This window comes from Rhododendron vialii, chromosome 7a (assembly GCF_030253575.1).
Source record: "Rhododendron vialii isolate Sample 1 chromosome 7a, ASM3025357v1".
Classification (NCBI taxonomy): Eukaryota; Viridiplantae; Streptophyta; class Magnoliopsida; order Ericales; family Ericaceae; genus Rhododendron; species Rhododendron vialii.
The window spans coordinates 19,456,268-19,470,288 of NC_080563.1; the positions used below are offsets into that span (position 1 = coordinate 19,456,268).

Consider the following 14,021-nt stretch of genomic DNA (forward strand, 5'->3'; position numbering starts at 1 on the left):
GGTGATGGCATATGGGGTGGTGTTTTTGGTCTTCTGGCTATGGAACCTCTCCTCTGGTGATGAGAAATGCAAATGTGATCAAGGGTTTTAAGCAACTGAGTTGCAAAAAATAGTGATCTAGGTTATGCTAGGTTGTTGTAGGTTAAGTTATTAGGTTATTTTATGGTTGGTTACGGCAGCCTAGGTAAGGTTTTGGTGGCTTTTTGGTTGGGGAATGTATTACAGGTGGTGTTGTAAGTAGTTGTGTAACCCATGTAACAACCCATTTTGTGAAATTGAAGTAAATGAAGTCGGTTTATTTGGCTGCTAACCTGTTCTTATCATTTCTTCTTATCATTGATTGCAAGCAACTTTCAAATTTAGCAGCATAAGAATGGGACCAATGAAACTTTGAATGACAAATAAGTTTTGCCTTTGAAATTGGGTGCCAGTATGTGGAACAACTTTGAATGAGATGTGCATTTAGGAGCATTTAAAAAAAACCAGCTTTGACAGCATGCCATTGTTACTAACTAGATTTGCTAGCTTTAGCACAACAGATTTGCTAGCTTTAGCATCACAAAACCTTGACACATCTTTACACCATTCAATTTGCTGCAATTGCATGAGCAGAGCACAAAAAATACAGCAGAAATAGATTACAAAAAGCAATATAGATGCCAAATATAGTAGCCTTTGAAACCAATCTGCTATATACAGCAGAAGGCGGATTAGAAACTAGCTTGGAACTTGCCTAATACTGCATAAGAAAGAAAAGCAATACACAAAACAATTCAAAGAAGCCACCTTTGGCATTCATAAACCATTACAATATGTCCATAACCAAAAGCCATTACTAGATTCAGATACAAGTGGTCCATACAACAACTATCAAATAGAGCACAAAAAACACAGTAGCCATATCAAGCTAGTTCATAATATCAACCATATCAAGTTCTCTCGGTTGAAGAACTGGTCCAAATATTACATAAAGAACTGGTCCAAACATTACATAAACCATGACCCCATAATAACAAAAATAACTTCCCCAAAAGTAGATGTTTCCAACAAAAGAGCACAACAAACACAGAAGCCATATCAAGCTCCTTTGGTCGAAGCTTTTGGCAATCCAGAATAGTTGATGAACTTCCTTTGATTGGCCCTTGTATTGACACCATGGTTTGGTTGTGGTGGTGCCCTTATATTGACACCATGGGTTGCTTGTGGTGGTGCCCTTATATTGCCAGCCTTGGTTGCTTGTGGTGCCCTCATATTGAATGGCCTATTGGTCCCCATTGCTGCTTGTGGTTGGCTGAAACTGGTCCACATGGTTGGTTGGCTGCCACTGGTCCCCATGGTTGGTTGGCTTGCATTTTGTTGTTGTCCATTGGCAGTGGTGTGCTTCTTTCTAACCTGTATGCACTAAACACCTTTTCACCACTCACCACATATATGTAAATAAGCTAAAACAAAATCTGAAATCAATAGAAATTAAACTCACTAGTAGCTTTGCCCTAGTTGTACCCTGGTTTTCAGTGACTGGTTGTCCTTTGCAAGTTCTCTTGTTATGCCCAAGGTTACCACATTGGGCACATGTTGTTGTGGTGTTTCTTCTCTTCAACTTTGTGTCAATCTGTGGTTCATCAGGTCCCCTCTTCCTCAGTTTCTTTGGTCTTCCTGATTGAATCTTAACATTCGGTGGCAATGGTCCAATGACACCTGTTTTGGGCCACATATCTGCACCATTCATTGGATAGATTATTGGCTCATAGCTAGCCATGCAAGTCTGTTTTGTGAACCAATGGTCAACATATTCATCTACATTCTCATGATTGTACTCAATGGCTGCAATTGCATGAGCACATGGAAAGCCAGTGAGGTCCCATTTCCTACATGTACAGGTGTGGTCAGTAAGATCAACTGTGACTTGTTCACCACTAAAGCAGTGAACTTGGTATATCCTCTCTCCTGACCAATAAGCCAAACAATTCGCGCTTGCATAATCTGACCTCTTATTAAGCCTACACCTAATGTTGGGACATAGAACACCAGTGTACTCCCTCATTTTCTCTCTTCTTTTTTGCATTCTCTCCATCAAAATCAATCTTATCTCCTCTAACATTGGTATGATTGTTTTTGACCTTGCATCTAAAATGGTATCGTTAAAGCTTTCACATCTATTATTGTCCAAAACATCACATTTGCTCATGGTCTTAAAATGGGATCTTGACCAATGCATAGGTGGGTGATCAGCTAACCAATTGACGGCTCCCTCATCAGCTGCATTCAGTTCTTCCATATGAAAATTGAACTGAGCCACATAACTAGCCTTAGCTGCACTGAATAGTAGCTCCTTCAAGTGTAAGCCCTTGTGAAATTCCTTGAAGTTATTGTAGAAGTGCCTTATACAGAATCTGTGTTCCGCATATGGGGTTACCTCTCCACAAGCAGCAATTAAACCCTGTACAATTAAACCCAATAATGGAAAACTAAAACATACATGAAAGAGAATTAAACTAAAAACTAAAACAATGGCTGAAAGGGAAACAACTAAAATTTACCTTTTGTTTGTCTGAAATGAAAGTGAAATTGGGGTTGTTGTATATATTAAGATCTTCAGATAGGATCTCAAGAAACCATTTCCAGGATGCCTTGTTCTCAGCTTCAACTACTGCATATGCAACTGCATATGTCTGGTTGTTACCATCAATCCCAACAGCAACTAACAACTGCCCTTTGTAAGGGCCTTTAAGATGGCACCCATCTAAGCCAATGAATGGCCTGCAACCAGCCATGAAACCCTCCTTGCAAGCCCCTAAAGCAATGTACAATCTTTCAAACCTTGATTTCTCTCCACCTTCTTCATCTTCAATGGTTTTCATTATAACAGTACTGCCAGGGTTTGTCCTTCTAAGCTCTTCACAATAGTCTGGAAGCTTGGCATATTGCTCCACATGGCTACCCTCAATCATTTCCTTGGCCTTTGACTTTGCTCTATACAGTTGAGACCTTGATACCCCCACCTTGTGATCTTTCTGAACTTGGTCTTTCATGCATTTAACTTGCCAGCTAGGATTAGATCTAAGGGTCTCCACATACTTGTTTGACAACCATGTAGAAGTCACTTGTCTATTGTGAAAAATCCTTTTACAGTTGTGTGTATAAATGTAGGTCCTTACTTGAAAACTGTCCAGACCTTGCATCTTAGATGCAAGCAAAGACCATGGACATGGTTTTTTGCAGGCAGCCCTAACCCTTTTGGAATCATTCTTGACAAACTTTATGGCTTTTGCAGTCTTTATGGCATGCTCTTTCACTGCAGCTTTGAACAACTTTCTTGTAGAAAAAATCATCCCAACCTTGAACTTTGGGTTTGCCATGTCTGAGGTAGGATTAAAAACAATAGGTTCTTCTCTACCTTCCTCACCATCAGAGCCATTGAGGCTGATAAGCTCATCAGATTGAGCCTCTATATCTGATTCTTCATTGTCATTTGCTTGGGTACTACTAATAGTCATTGGCTCTTTTCCCTTTCCCATGGACAACCCTCCCCACTCAACATTTCTGTCCACATGGATATCAAACAATCTATCATCTTCATCATCATCAGCTTCACTATCTACTAAATCCTCCAAGTCTGTTTTATCATCACTTGAGTTTGTGTAATCTTGATCTTCATCACCCTCATACACATCTCTATCTCCATTCCTGTCCTGCTCCTCATCAGCTACTCCAGTAGTTAAGTGCTCCTCAACAGCTACTCCGGTAGTTAGGTGGTGGTTTTCATTAGAAAAGATTTCATGGTGTTCTACGTACACCTCAATGGTTTTGCTTAATTTGATCCACCTAACCATTTCTACACAGTCACTATCATCTTCTAAGTTCCTAAACCCATGGTATAGATCCCTCGCAGGAACTTTATAGTGATAAGTCATAGAGCCAAATAAATTCAACTCCCTAACCATGTCTTTCAATTCTATCATTCCCATGTAGTCACTATCAACCCAGTCAAAGAAACATACTTTACCCCCAACATATCTCTTACTATTTACACCAACCACAAGCTTTCCATCATAATGCAGCTTTATGGAGAAGTGTACATCACCTTTTTCTGTGCAAACAGGTGCAAACAAAGTAAAAAATGGTCATGCACATGGAAATAACATACAGACGAGGTGGGGACCGAAATAAAGCCTTTCCAAAGAGTAAAGAATTCATACATGCATAAAAAATGCCGATCAAAACAAGGCATATAAAACAAAGCATATAAATCCAAAAGAAGAGTAAAGAATTCAGAATCACCAAAATCGAGCCTTTCCAAACAATATTAAATGCACACCAAACTTTAAATGGTTGTCCGAAAAATTAAATACCTAAACTTACCATAAAGTGGTCCATCTTTTCCAACCCTTAAAATGCCCATTGGTTTGAAAAAGTCTTTGTCGAAGTGAATCTTCCTGCCCTTAACACCACCTTTTGCAAAGAGCTTTGTGGTCCTTCCCCTGTCTTTTACAATCCCCTCACTGACTTGTATAGTTGTACCCTAGCCCCATTGAAAGATAATGGATTTGGGTACCAGTTTTAGGGTTTTATCATACCTTGCCCTGATTTGGGCGGGAAACTGGGCAAAATGTCCATTTTGTCCAAGGAAAAGAGAGGGAAATGTCCACACTACCCTCAATCTGCCAATTTCCGTCATCTTTGTTGACAGACGTTTACGATTGGACCAAATTGGAGCAAAAAACAAACTTAAAGGTCAAAATAATAGCAATTGATACTTGGAGGACGAAAATGAGACTCGGTTGAAACTTGGGGGACGATTTCTAAAAATTTCCCTAAAATATAAAGAGTAAGGCTTTTCATTTTCTCAACTGAAGAAATTAAAATGAGAGTGTTTCTCTTCCCCCAATGTATGGATATGTGTAGCACTTAATGGCTATTTCAACTTTCAAAATAAATACTTATTTAAAAAAAAATTAAACTCACAAATAATGTGTTTAAACAAATAATTTTTTTATAGTAATATGGATCTTGATAGATCCCATTTAAATTTTTAATACGGTGCAAAAAAATATCGAAAATCATTTCGGCAATAGAAATTTTTTGAGTTTGAAAATGTAAAATAAATACTTATTTTTTAAGAAGGTGTTGTGGAACGAGGCCTCAATGTTGGAAAATGAGCCCAATTGTGTTTTTTATTTCTTTGGGTGGTTTTGAGAATATTTTTCCATTTTCTTAAAATGAGAGAGAGAGAGAGAGAGAGAGAGAGAGAGAGAGAGAGAGAGAGAGAGAGTTCCATTTTCTTAAAATGAATAAGAGAGAGAGAGAGAGAGAGAGAGAGAGAGAGAGAGAGAGAGAGAGAGAGAGAGAGAGAGAGAGAGAGAGAGAGAGAGAGAGAGAGGACAAAAACAAAATGAATATATTTTGATGGTAGTTGGGAGGTCATAATTATCTATGTTAACTTCTTCTCCCAATTGAATTGTGGAAAATAAAGTACCAAAATAAAAAAATGTGATGTTGATTCCACCGATTATTGTATGTCTTTTACTAATCAATTTAATTTTATATGTACCAACTATCTATTTCAGTTCAACAAAATATAATCTATTTAATTTTTTTTAGGTTAAGTTATTCTCAGCATTTTTCGTAATTTGTATACACTTGGTATACTTGCAAATTATCGTTTATCATTTTCAATTTCAATATTAGGAGAGGTTCTAATTTATGGTAAAAGTAAAACGATCTAGCTATTGTCAGCCCACTGGGGTGACGATAAGTATACTAGAATACAAGAAAAATACATATTTTTGTGTACTTTTTACATTATTTAATCTATATTCACACACTTATTATTGTTAGCCCATTGGGCTGATTTTAGAATTTTTCAAAGTAAAATTACACAGTAGGGGTGTTTTGGGTAAATAGTTAATCTAGATTTTTTTTCCTTATTTAAAAAGTAGGAGTAAGAAACTATCAACTAAATTTAAAAATTTATGAATAAAGACAACAATAATAAATTCCTCTCAACGAGACGAATCAATAATTTCTCTTATTATTCTGAATAAGGACAAAAATAATAATTTGGTTTATATATTTTTTGCCAAAACATCCTTAACTAGTCATCTTTACATCGAATCTCATTCTATGTGCCATATTATGTTCAAAATTAAAACCTTGATATTATATATTCGAAATCAAAATACTTAAGAGTCTAGTAATATGATTTCGAGTGACCTATACTCAAAAACAATAAATAAACATTAGTGAATGGGAATTAACGAATCAAAATCACAGACAATTATCATATAGGAAAATGTATCCACCTTTCATTGATATTCCATGGAGTTCATATCACAGTACAAAACATGTACAAAACCATGTAATTTAGGTATTAGGTCACTCACCTCGATCCACGTGACGACTCGAACTTCCTAGAACATTCAATCAAATAGAAACATGTTTAGACAATACTCAATGATTCTATTTATGCTCAATATAATGTCCTAAGAGTGTTTAAGTTCAATTCAATCCAAATAAATCATAACTAATTCAGTTGAAACTCAAAAAGAGCAAGATCAAGACACAAAGATAGCTAGCTCACAATTGCTTTCCTAGAAAAGCATTAGAGATCAACTCTTCAACTAGATTCATCTCAAGAAAGCAAACCAATGATTATTTTTCAGCAAGAAGCTTCACAGGACAGCCCAACTTTGAAAAATCACCATAAATTGTTCTTTTAAAGTTTTTAGTGATTCTGGTGTCGAAAGTTGCGTAACAGGATGTACTATAAAAGTTGTGCAGGAACTCGAGTCAGATTCGAACCTTAAGGATGAAAAAATGAGTAAATACTGTTGGTTTGCAAATCTGTCAGGAAACAGATTTCCTGGTTTCAAACTAGACTTCGGAAAATCACTATAAATTGAATTCTCAACAATTTCGGGCAATTCCAGCAGCAAAAGAACAAGCTTTAAGTCTACTTTCTAACCTGCGAAGGAACCAATACCTAATTTAGAGTTTACGAATGAGAAATCACCTAAAAACTGAGAACCAATTTGCTATCCGAAAATTGCTATGTACATATGCTGTCACGCCCTCGATTTTCAACATAATGATAAATGATTCCCAATAATAAAACTCTCACACAGATACATACAATATTCCCCAAAGAGATTTTCATTTCCCCATTAGCTTTTCGAAGTTCCAAACATTCCAAAATATTACATCGTTGGTACACCGGCCCAAAATAGTATCAGTATTCACTAATATAAAGTTCGGAATTTACAACAATTCTTCAGAAGCGAAAAGTACTTAAGGTTACAATAACATCTTCAAAAAAAATAAAATTTACAAGAGGTGAGGATGTGACTCTACAATGTTTTCTTTCAAAAATCCATACATGCACGCCAAGCCCTCCATGCTATCATCCTTGGTTAGTACCTGAAAATGAAGGGTTGAACTACACTAGCCCAGTAGAAAAATTTACGCAAACCTTATATGCAAATGAGATGAGAGATGCCGATGACACACAAACTTTCGAATAACAATGGAGCATAGTTAAGACACAAGCACTATATCAAAAATGATGAACTCAATAAACACTTTACTCTTGTCAATCGACCTATTATTGTCTTTCGAATCCCTTCTCACACAAGTCACAATCTGCCCATATCCAGTACACGTGATTTACATTCTCGCAGCATAGTATCTCATATATTCCTCGTAGGTCTTAGATAACCGCACAAGAAACTCTTCACCAACGTCACACCATGAGATAGATCTAGAGACATTTTGGGCATTAGGACCCTGTATACCTAGTCTACATTCCGGGTGATCATGAACCCGTACATCCAATTCTCATTCCAGGTTCTTGGGACCCCGTATATCCGATTCACGTTTCGGGTACTCGGGACCCCGTATATCCAATTCACATTCCAGGTACTCGGGACCCCGTATATCCAATTCACACATTTGGTTTCCAACTTCAAGTTCAGAAGATATCGACTTTTACACTACATGTTTCTCGTTTCATCGAATAGCCACCATTTACGTCATCTTATTCTTAAATTGTCATTAATTCTCCTTTAGGCAATCTACTAACCTTTCATTTCATGTTAAACCCACACCCCAAGCATCAACTGCTCACTAAGGTTTTCAATTCATTTTAGGCAGTAATGTATCACATTGTATCGTAGTCTGTTCACATCTTTCCGTTGATTCTAGTTTTCATAATAATTAACTCAACAAGCTCATTCAAGTCTATCGGATACGATTCTATGTATGAAATAGGTACTCTTCTCCAAACACTTGAAAGAATGTGTAATAAATAAACCCATTAGAGTGGAAAAAGGCTCCAACAATCGATTTACAATGGCTTAGGAAAAATGGCTCCTGGACCGAAGACCTACCGGTAGGAGAACAATGTCTACCGGTAGAAAAGAGAAATTCTCAGAGGACCTACCGGTAGAAAAAGGGACTACTGGTACAAAACAGAAACAGAGAGGCCACCATTTTTCACGAAAGAAACTTTCACAAGACCTACAGGTAGGTAAAATGGTCCTACCGGTAGGGGACTGGATTTTCAGGCGATTTGCACAGAATGACAGATTTTGATCCAAGCTCAATAACATCATTACAAGCATGATTTAAAGCATCAAATCACTCATAAAATATATAAAGAGAGGTAGAAGTCCCTACCTTGAATCAAAGATTGAAATCCACGTGATTCGAACGAGCTTTAGCTCCAAAACCTTGAAATCCCCCGAGATACTCCGTTCCAAACCCATACCAATGAAACCCAAGCTTGACACGCGATTACAAGGTAGAGAGGAGGTTGATTATCATGGGTGTTGAGTTTGAGGTGGAGTTTTGAGCGATGGAGTGAGAGAGAGGAAGAAGAGCCGAGAGAGGAAGAAGACTCGAGAGAGGGAGAGAGATCGGGAGAGTAGAGAGAGAGTGGATTGGGTATTTTAATCCCCACACACTCATATACATACTAACACATTTACACTAATCACACTAGCACTCCCTCTACTTTCAATCCTTATCATTTAAGCCCCAAATCAAATAAATTGAAAAAAAATTACACATTTATTCAATATTCTAATATTAATAAAATCTTCCAAAAATACGGGCCTCTACACATGCTAAATACACAAAATTCTACTACTCAAATCCAATAAAATTCATTACCAAAACCTCACTAATCATGCTTGAACTCAAAGATATAAAAGAGCTTCTTTAAGAATATCAAATTCATGCATCAAAACAAATTCTAAACATGAAATTCAAGTAGGGTTCTTGGGCTTCTCTAAAAGTTCAACCCAAAACCCAAATTCTACTTCTATAAAACTAACACATGCAAAATCTATCAATTAAACATGGAATTCAACATAAAGAACATGAATTCAAGAATAAGGAGTATGAATTACCAAGTCTAAACTTCAATTCAAGTGTATCAAGATGAAACCCTAAGTTTTTCCCCTTTTCTCTTCTTCTTCTCTTCCTTCTTCCAACGGCTTCTCTTTCTCTCGTAAAAATGGTGAAGCGGTGAGGTTAACATAAAGACTACACGTACCTTTTTATTTTTGTCTTCTTAAGAAAATTATCCTATGCATCCATGTCATTGTGTCCCACCTATTAAGTTTTGGTCAATTGGTGATATCCTAAGCATATATAAGTGATCTGTTCCTACAACTAGAATAACTATGCTATTTAACTACACGATTAACTTAAAGCATGTTGAGTATTCATGTATTATGCATAATTAAAATCAAGGTTGTTACACCGTCCCCAACTTATAAAAGTTTGGTCCCCAAACTTTACTTATCTTGGACCGAAAAGAAATTCAAATACCTCTTTCATTTGTCTTTTATGTTTCTCATGTCATTCCTGTTCTTTCTTTCTGATACTCAGTTCACTACACCTTAAATAATAGAATTGTCCCATTTCTAAGAACTTCATGTTTTCAGCCAAAAACTTCATCCCGTTTAATCTCAAAACCCAGATTCTCTTGAAGGTTGGTGAGAGGACTCGTAAAGTTTCCATTTAACAAATTTTGCAGGTAGCACCCTGGCATTTACACAAAAAAAATATAATAAACATAAGATAACTCTGGTGATAACACCTACCAATAACTGATTCTTTTCTTTTTTTTTAAACTTAGAATTCCAGAGGTTTTCTTGACTTCTTGTATAATTGGCACAACTCTTCTATTTATTTTGAACTGTACTCCAATTTGGCTTGTATCCCTTAAAGCCCATTGATTGTACTTGAACAACTTCCAAGTGTAGTCAGTTGCATTCACTTCCAATACTTCCTTCCAATATACAGTAATTTAATATTTTTCTTCACATAGAACTTTAAGTAGCACCGCTTGAACGATACCCTGACAACTTCCAGAATCTAAGTAGTATATTTCGATTGCTTATCGGATTGTGGATAAAGAATAGTTCTGAATTTCAAAGGAGTTCCCACAATACACCACAACTAGGTCAGAATTTAAAAATAAATCTCAAAACTCCATCTCGATACGTAAAGAATGAATAGATTTAGTAGACCATCCTCGATCACTCAAATAAAATCATCCCAGGTAAAGTAAGATTGATTCGTCTATAGCACTATGTATCCTCTTTCTATTTTGTTTCATTCAACTTGCCGTGCTATTCACATAAATACGATACAACTTAATATTGCTCGTTGTATAACATACACCGAACGATATGTTCCTTCAAGAACTCCCATTTAGAATAGTGGCATTGGGTACATAACAAAACCGAATACAAACTATCAAAGTATCATCTTCTTCTGATAATAAAATAAGGTCTGATAGATTACTGTAATACCCCTAATTTTTAATTATGTTTTAAGTTAATTATGTGACGTGTTTTAGGTTTAATATGTGAGTTATTGGGTTTAATTTGCTAGCTAAAAGAAATTGGAGCATAAGTTGGCATATGGCACACACACACTTAATAATTTTTCTAAGCCTAGCAAAACAAAACTACGGTCTTCCCTTATTCTTATCAAAAACGTAAAGAGACAGAGAGAGAAAGAGAAGCGGTGAAGAGAAGAAGAAGGGGAAAATTAGGGAAAAACCTGTTGGCTTTGAATTGAAGACTTGACTTGGTAATTTATGCTTCTCCTCCTTGATCACATGTTAGGGTATTTGAATTCCATGTCTAAGTGATGAATTTTATGGGTCTTAGTTTAATCACAAGTTGAATTAGGTAGAACTCCTGAAGAAATTCAAGAACCCTAATTGAATTCCTTGAATTTCATGTTTACATCTTACTTTGATCCATGAATTTGATGTTTCTAGAATAGCTCTACTGTATCTACATGTTTAAGTATGTTTTGTGAAGTTCTAGAGTTGGTTTTGATGTGGATTTTAGGGTTTTACCTCAGAAATTCGTATAGCTTGTGGGTAGGCTATTTAGAGCTCCAACAGAATTAAATCTGCCTTGTTCTTGAAGAATTTTTCTCACCATCTTCCCGACCTTAATATTTTTTGATATTTTTACTGAAGATGCCTGTATGTGTCTACTTTACTGTGTAAAATTTTCAGAACCTAATTCACAATGTGGAAGAAGTTAAAATTCGTTAACCGACCTGCTGTTGTGGTATCTGCAGTGCTGACAGCATCGTCGCACTTTACGGGAACGGCTGTAATTTTGAGCTCAGGCGATGAAATTGCGATCTGATTTCTGATTATGAAACTAGACTCATAGACCTAAAAAAATGCATGAAGATTGTGTCTTATTTATTCTTGTGCAAAGTCAGATTTTAGGTTAAAGGTTATGAACCTGCAGATTCTATGACTAATTTTTTAAGGCTAGCTATCTAATTTCATATTCTTAGGCTAGGACCTTATGTTCATTTAAAATAGGCTTGTTTGACATTCTCTAATCATGTTTTGTTGCCTAATTGTCTTAGGAGGTTCGGGTGACACGTGGCTACGAGGTGAGTGATTAATACCCAAAACACATGGTTTGTTATAAGCTTTACGCTTCAATGATGTTTTATACTTTGATATGAACTCCATGGAATATCAATGGAAGGTGGACATGTTTTACATCTATTAATGGCATCCTCCCACGTCCCAGCTTGCTAGGGGACACGTGCTAAAAGGCTAGCAAGGCATGGCTATTATTTCGGATAACGAAAGACGTCTTAACTTATCCACTACCGGGGACGCCTGGTAGACATGAAATGAATAGAGGATGTGCATTACTATGCTATGTTGCTATGAGAATTGATTCGTTTTTTAAATGGTTTTATCATTGTCCATGGAAAGCATGTGAATTGTGTATTAATCATCCATACGAGCTTTGGCTTATGAATTTTCCCACCTTTTAGGCAACGGGACGTAGAGTGGTGGCATATAGCTTTCTTTTGGACGTGCTATGTAGATATGGACTTGTAGATAGGGAGTTGCTCTTGGTAAACATTTTTTTTGACATGTAAAAATGCACAGCTCTGGGTGGTTGCAATGTAGAGATCCTTGTAAAGACTTTTGGTTTGACATATGTAATAAAATAGAATTTGTTTCCGCTTGTCGTTAATTAAGTCCCTTTAGTCATTTGCTAATGAGGTGTTTAACTTTAATATGGCCTTAGTGATGTGATCACTGGCGCCTTGTTGTGACTAGAGCCTTTAGGGGTGGGCTAGGGTCGTGACAAACACCCTCTTCTATTTTGATTCTATCACATTATAGATGTGTCTTTACTAGATAGGAAAACGTATCCACCTTTCATTGATATTCCATGGAGTTCATATCACAGAACAAAACATCTACGATAAAGCTTTGCAATAGAAAACTTGTACAAAGCCATGTAACTTAGGTATTAGGTCACTCACCTCGATCCACATGATGACTCGAATTTCCTAGAACATTCAAATAAATGGAAACATGTTTAGACAATACTCAATGATTCTATTTATGCTCAATACAATACCCTAAAAATGTTTAAGTTCAATTCAATCCAAATAAATCATAACTAATTCAATTGTAACTCAAAAAGAGCAAGATCAAGACACAAAGATAGCTAGCTCACAATTGTATTCCTATAAAAACATCAGAGATCAACTCTCCAACTAGATTCATCTCATGAAAGCAAACCAATTATTATTTTTCAGCAAGAAGCTTCACAGGACAGCCCAACTTTGAAAAATCACCATAAATTGTTCTTTTAACGTTTTTTAGTGATTCTAGTGTCGAAAGTTGCGTAACAGGATGTACTACAAAAGTTGTGGAGGAACCCAAGTCAAATTCAAACCTTAAGGATGGAAAAATAAGTAAATACAGTTGGTTCGCGAATCTGTCAAGAAACAAATTTCCTGGTTGCAATCCAGACTTCAAAAAATCACTATAAATTGAATTTTCTACGGTTTCGGGTGATTCTAGCGGCAAAAGAACAAGCTTTAAGTCTACTTTGTAACTTGTGAAGGAACCAATTCCTAATTCATAGTTTATGAATGAGAAGTCACCTAAAAACTGAGACCCAGTTTGCTGTCAGAAAACTGCTATGTACACATGCTACATACATGCAATTTTGCTACTCAAATCCAATAAAATTCATCATCAAAACCTTACTAATCATGCTTGAACTCATAGATATAAAGGAGCTACTTTAAAAACATCAAATTCATGCATCAAAATAAGTTCTAAACATGAAATTCAAGTAGGGTTCTTGAGCTTCTTTAAAAGTTCAACCCAAAATCCAAATTCTACTTCTATAAAACTAACACATCCAAAATCTATCAATTAAACATAGAATTCAACATAAAGAACATGAATTCGAGAATAAGGAGTATGAATTACCAAGTCTATACTTCAATTCAAGTGTATCAAGATCAAACCCTAAGTTTTTTTCCTTTTCTCTTCTTCTTCTCTTCCTTCTTCCAACGGCTTCTCTCTCTCTCTGTGGTAAAAATGGTGAAGCTGGTTAACAGAAAGACTACAGGTACCTTTTATTTTAGTCTTCTAAGAAAAATTATCCTATGTATCCATGTCATTGTGTCCCACTTATTAAGTTTTGGTCAAT

The 14,021-nt window shown here is 36.1% G+C and overlaps 1 protein-coding gene across 2 annotated transcripts; it reads right to left on the reverse strand.

The window, feature by feature from the left end:
- Window positions 1–772: 772 nt before the first annotated feature.
- LOC131334019 (uncharacterized) lies at window positions 773–4,029 on the reverse strand. 2 transcript variants are annotated; one of them, XM_058368882.1, is made up of 3 exons: window positions 2,541–4,029; window positions 1,481–2,440; window positions 773–1,392 (listed from the first exon to the last, which is right to left on the reverse strand). In XM_058368882.1, the coding sequence occupies exons 1-3, from the start codon at window positions 3,966–3,968 to the stop codon at window positions 1,078–1,080; spliced, it is 2,703 nt and encodes a 900-aa protein (XP_058224865.1). In that variant the 5' UTR covers window positions 3,969–4,029; the 3' UTR covers window positions 773–1,077. The 2 variants fall into 2 exon arrangements, with proteins under 2 accessions (XP_058224865.1, XP_058224864.1); XM_058368881.1 differs by having other exon boundaries at window positions 773–1,401.
- Between the last annotated feature and the right edge of the window lie 9,992 nt (window positions 4,030–14,021).

What these genes read in the sequence shown, in the direction of transcription:
- LOC131334019 (XM_058368881.1), bottom strand. Translation starts at nt 3,968, where the DNA reads ATGGGAATGATAGAATTGAAAGACATGGTTAGGGAGTTGAATTTATTT. An exon ending in TCATTTCAGACAAACAAAAG is followed by an intron (nt 2,441 to 2,540) that starts GTAAATTTTAGT and finishes TTAATTGTACAG; the next exon opens with GGTTTAATTGCTGCTTGTGG. An exon ending in CAACTAGGGCAAAGCTACTA is followed by an intron (nt 1,402 to 1,480) that starts GTGAGTTTAATT and finishes AAAGGTGTTTAG; the next exon opens with TGCATACAGGTTAGAAAGAA.